Genomic DNA, 5,717 nt, shown 5'->3' with positions numbered 1-5,717 from the left:
TGCATGCAGACTTCCCGGCTGTCATTGACAAGGTCAGGCTGGCTTCGATATTGGAGTGGTGACAGCGGCACTTCGACGGCTCGTTCTGGCGCCAGCAATGATCGTTTGGTGGTTCATGGACCTCAACATAATTTTTATTATGTTTGAGGTGCTTTATACTTCCGATGAATCTTTATTATGTTTGATGATCCTTTTCGCAAAAAAGAAGATGTGTATGCCTGGATTCTCATGATAGGATCCGCATGTATGTTTGGGTGGTGACAATTTTTACCCCTTTTTTGCTATTCTATTGGATGCATGGTTGCCAATATTTCGACAATTCTCATTGACTCTATCCAACTCCAATCCATCCTTTTGGTCAATATTGAATAAAATTTGGGCGAGTAAAACCTTAACCAAAATATAGGCCTGCAAAGGTTTGATCGGTTGGCTAGGGCCAAAACCAAACACACCCTATGTGCCAAACCATTTGATGTCAAAAACAAGTGGCGAACTTTTTTTTTCCAAAAAACTTGAAGCGCTTCTATGAAGAAAAAGGATATTTTTTTCTATGCAACTCACAAAAGAGTGTAATAAAAACAATGCTAAATCATATTCATGTTTATAAAATAGTAGTTGGAATAAAAAAACTGTGATTACAAATTCAAACCAGTTACGATAAATAACTTGTTAAGGTCTAGTTTTGATCATGGAAATCTCATCTCTCTTCCCTCATCGGATCCTCAAGGCGATAAGGGAGAGAGTTTCCTGCGGATTAAACCGTGCGGATCCCCCCTCCTCTTGTCACCTCTTCGGTGGTGTGGGGAGGAGAACCCTGGTACCTCGATGTTGGCCCGTAGATAGCTTAGGTAAGGGTTCTTTAGTAGCACATTGCTGGTGGTCGACGAATAAGGTCCCTCCAGCCTCCTCATCTTGCGGATGACGTCAACGCGATGTCAATGGTTGATGGCATAGATTGTTGCTGGTCATTCTGGTCCGTGAGGTTAGAGTTTTCAAGGTCTGTCTGTTGGTAGGGATAGCTTTACTTTGTAATTAGGTCCTTTGGTCGGTCTCTGCCACGAGAAGACATCATCCAAGAGTAATATGCGTCGGCGTACATTGCGCCCCCGAGAGACCATGCCCACAGCAGCACATCGCCCCAATCCTCACCTAGTTATGATTTGTTTAATAGATTATAGTGCCTTTTGCACAAAGTTCTAAGGGTTATCTATAATTTTGTACTTCCCATTTTCTAGTTCATAAGATCCACGTGTATCACTATATCGTACGGATGAGACATAAGTTACAAAAAATAGTTCTAATGAAGTTTCTAACAGTATATTTGATATGCAAATATGACTCGTTAGTCAACACCAAAGTTAGCCATAATCGAACGGCGCGGCAGCCGGCAGGCATGGTGAGCAATCTTTAAATCAAATCACTTAGAGAAAATAGTTAGCCATAATCTTCAAATCAAATCATTCAAAAAGAGAGTAGTATGCGCAAACAAAATCTTTGAGAAGATTCATCGTTGCTTCCCATATAAAGGAACAATGACGTGCACGTAGATTCGTTGGCACCCAAACAAATGGAAAAACTTTGTTTTTGTCATTCTAGTTTTTACCCACTTTATTTATGCTACTCTAGAATTTAACATCTTACTTTTGTTACTCTTAGTTTTTGACAATACATCACAAATGTCATTCAGTGGCAAAAACGATAATTTTTCATTTAGTACTTTTGCCACTCTTAGATTTTTCAATGTATCACAATTGTCATTCTGGAAATTTTGCTTTTGTCATTGAATGTCAAAATTGATATATTGTCAAAAGTTAAAAGTGACGAAAGTGAAATGTTAAATTTTAGAGTGGCATAAACAGAGTGGGCAAAAACTAAAATGACGAAAAACAAGTTTTTCCCAACCAAAAGAACATCGGCACCCACGCACGTTCGTTCGCACCAACTCACGCTACGGGCCCCGCCGCGAACCATCAGAAAAGCCGCGCGCCGGACAAAACAGACCCCGCGTCCGTCCGTCCGTCCCGAGGCCGCACGATCGCCCTGTTCCTCCCGCCCCGACGAACCCGCCGCAGCCCCCACCGCGCCGCGCGATCGCGCCCATGCCACCGGCCTCCCCCTGAGGGGCCCCGAGCGCGGCCATGGCGCCGCTCGTCCTCCTCTGCCTCCTCCTCCTCGCCCCCTCCCGCTCCTCCGCGGCGGAGTGCGGGCGGAACACGAGCCTGGCGGGCCACGAGGCGGACCTGCGGATGTCGCAGCACCAGCTGCGGGGCCGCGTGGCCGTGCTGGACGGTTGCTCCTTCCGCGTCTCGTCGCTGGACCTCCTGGCCGGCTCCGCCGACGCGCGCTGGTGGCGGACCTGCGGATGTCGCAGCACCAGCTGCGGGGCCGCGTGGCCGTGCTGGACGGTTGCTCCTTCCGCGTCTCGTCGCTGGACCTCCTGGCCGGCTCCGCCGACGCGCGCTGGTGGCGGACCTGCGGATGTCGCAGCACCAGCTGCGGGGCCGCGTGGCCGTGCTGGACGGTTGCTCCTTCCGCGTCTCGTCGCTGGACCTCCTGGCCGGCTCCGCCGACGCGCGCTGGTGGCGGACCTGCGGATGTCGCAGCACCAGCTGCGGGGCCGCGTGGCCGTGCTGGACGGTTGCTCCTTCCGCGTCTCGTCGCTGGACCTCCTGGCCGGCTCCGCCGACGCGCGCTGGTGGCGGGCCGACGGCGCCGACCTCGCCGCGCTCTCCCGCGGCTCCCCCGCCGCGCCCGACCCGCTCAACCGCACCTTCGCCTCCGAGTCTCTCGTCTTCCGCCTCCTCCCGGGCCTCTCCTGGCCGCTCGTTCCCGTCCTCGCCGCCTTCGACCCGCTCACCTCTTCCCTCTTCGGCTTCGTCCGCCTCGCCGCCTCCAACTCCTCCTCCAAAGCCGCCGCCGCCGCCGCCGCCGCGCCCCCCACCGAGGAGCCCACCATGTTCGCCTCCTGCGCGCAGCTCTCGCCGCGGCTGCGCGTGCGCTGGACGCTCCGCGAGGCGGCCAACGCCATCGACGTCGGGCTCGAGGCCGCCGTCGGGTCCGAGTACTACATGGCGTTCGGCTGGGCGGACCCCGCCAGGAACGTCTCCATGATCGGCGCCGACGTCGCCGTCGCGGGCTTCACCGAGGAGGGCCTCCCGTTCGCCGACGACTACTTCGTCACCAAGTACAGCGAGTGCCTGCTCCGCGGCGACGGCGGCGCCGAGGGCGTCTGCCCGGACACGTTCTACGACCGCCGCAACGGCAGCACCGCCGGCGACGCGTCCGTCAACAACACCAGGCTCGTCTACGGCCACCGCCGCGACGGCGTCTCCTTCGTGCGCTTCTCGCGCCCGCTGGCGTCGCCCGACAAGAGGTACGACGTGGCGGTCAATGCCACGAGGGAGATGACCGTGATCTGGGCCATCGGGCTGCTCCGGCAGCCGGACTTGCTGAGGCCGTACTACCTGCCGCTCAACCACGGCGCGCCGGCGGGCACCGCGTACGGGTTCCTCACGCTCAACGTGTCCGCGGCGACCAACGGGTGCCCCGGGCCGCTGGACGCCGAGGACAAGGAGGACCAGGGCAGGATCACGGCGGAGCGGCAGACCCCGCTGGTGGTCACCACGGGGCCGGCGCTGCACTACCCCAACCCGCCCAACCCAGAAAAGGTGCTCTACATCAATAAGAAGGAGGCGCCTCTGCTCAAGGTGGAGCGCGGCGTGCCGGTCACCTTCTCCGTCGAGGCCGGGCACGACGTGCCGCTGTACATCACGTCCGACGCCGTCGGCGGTAACGCCACGGCCCGGAACATGTCCGAGATAATCTACGCCGGCAGCCCGACTGCAGAGGGCGTGCCGGCAACGCCTACAGAGCTTGTCTGGCTGCCTGACCGCAACACGCCGGACCTAGTATACTACCAATCCCTCTACGACCCCAAGATGGGTTGGAAAATTCAGGTGGTCGACGGCGGCCTCAGCGACATGTACAACAACAGCGTGCTGCTGGACGATCAGCAGGTGACATTCTTCTGGACTCTGTCCGGCGACTCCATCAACATCGCGGCCCGCGGCGAGAAGAAGAGCGGGTACATTGCCATCGGCTTCGGCGGCGCAATGGTGAACAGCTACGCCTACGTCGGGTGGGTCGACAGCAACGGCAAGGGACATGTCAACTCGTACTGGATCGACGGAAAGGACGGCATGAGCGTGCACGAGACGCACGAGAACCTCACCTACAAGAGGTGCCGGTCGGAGAACGGCGTGATCATATTCGAGTTCACCCGTCCATTGACGCCTTCGTGCAGTGGAAGGGTGGAGTGCAAGAACATCATCGATCCCTCGACACCTCTGAAGGTCATCTGGGCCATGGGCTCCCAGTGGTCATCTGGCCGACTGAGTGTGAAGAACATGCACTCTGTCACTAGCAACCGTCCGGTCCGAATCCTTCTTCTCAGCGGCTTGGCGGAGGCGGTGGAGGATCTGCGGCCGGTGCTCGCCGTTCATGGGTTCATGATGTTTGTGGCATGGGGGCTGCTGCTTCCAGGAGGAATCGTCGCAGCACGGTACCTGAAGCATGTGAAAGGGGATCTCTGGTTCCAGGCTCACACATATCTTCAGTACTCAGGCCTGGCTGTCATGTTCATGGGGGTTCTCTTTGCTGTGGCCGAGCTCCGGGGTTTCTCTTTCAAATCCACACATGCTAAAATCGGCGCGATAGCATTTACATTCACTTGTATGCAGCCGGTAAATGCTTATCTCCGACCACACCAAGCGGAGAATGGAGAAATTTTATCAAGAAACAGGATCACCTGGGAATATCTGCATACCTACACCGGGAGGACCGCTCTGGTAGCCGCTGTCACGGCACTCTTCACTGGGTTGCAGCATCTTGGGCACAGGTACGGCAGCAAGACGATCAAGGGACTTACATGTGGATTGGTTGTATGGGTTGTGAGTGCTGTATTGGTGGTGGCTTACCTCGAGTACATGAAGGTTAAGCGAAGAAGAGATGGCGTCGATGGCCTTATGCACAAATTTGTGCTCGGCAACACTGAGGAAGACGATTCAGTTGATCTTCTGCAGTCCGATAGGTTCGACAGTAAAATGGACTCAGGTTCGCCTGGATCGATGGAAGTGCAGCTTGAGCCACTCAAAGGATGAATATACCTTTTTCTATATATTTGTAGTAAATATCAACATATAGGATTTTAGTTCAGATTCTTTATAGAGGTAGAAGGATTTTACTTGAGGTTCTCTATTGATACAAGGTAGAAGGACCTCCTCTTTGGTTGCAGGAGAGGTATTATCATGCTGCCACATGGCTTAGAATAGGTGCTCTGTTTTTCAGAATAGGTGATCTGTTTTTCATCTTTTTGAGCATAGGTCTTGTTCCTTTTTTCTAATCTTCTAACTTAGTGACTGGTATGTATATTTGTACAATTTTGGTATATACTTCAAAGAGAAGACTGCTCTTTCTTACATGTCCAAAAAATAATCACATGATGCATTTGGTTTCATACCCAGTAAATCTTAACGTCGGTCCATGACATACAGTAAAGTGAAGCTGTTAATATACATAATAAAGTAACCGAGTACTATTGTCATATTACTTACCTTTGTGTTTTTTTTGCGGCACACATTATTTACCTTTGTATTCTTATATGTCCTACTTTTGACCCTTTTCAATTTCTAGATTCAGTTTTATACATGTCGAACTCA

At 53.6% G+C, this 5,717-nt stretch overlaps 1 protein-coding gene across 1 annotated transcript; it reads left to right on the top strand.

Moving 5' to 3' along the window:
• Positions 1-2,016: 2,016 nt before the first annotated feature.
• LOC125510200 (cytochrome b561, DM13 and DOMON domain-containing protein At5g54830-like) lies at positions 2,017-5,477 on the top strand. The gene has a single exon (XM_048675300.1). The coding sequence runs from the start codon at positions 2,139-2,141 to the stop codon at positions 5,157-5,159; it is 3,021 nt and encodes a 1,006-aa protein (XP_048531257.1). The 5' UTR covers positions 2,017-2,138; the 3' UTR covers positions 5,160-5,477.
• The last annotated feature ends 240 nt before the right edge of the window (positions 5,478-5,717 follow it).

The sequence above is a fragment of the Triticum urartu genome, chromosome 5 (assembly GCF_003073215.2).
Source record: "Triticum urartu cultivar G1812 chromosome 5, Tu2.1, whole genome shotgun sequence".
Classification (NCBI taxonomy): Eukaryota; Viridiplantae; Streptophyta; class Magnoliopsida; order Poales; family Poaceae; genus Triticum; species Triticum urartu.
Note: the sequence above shows the minus strand (reverse complement) of the source record. Positions and strands in the feature narration are given on the sequence as shown.

Coding starts and splice junctions, on each gene's coding strand:
- LOC125510200 (XM_048675300.1), top strand. CDS start 2,139: ATGGCGCCGCTCGTCCTCCTCTGCCTCCTCCTCCTCGCCCCCTCCCGC.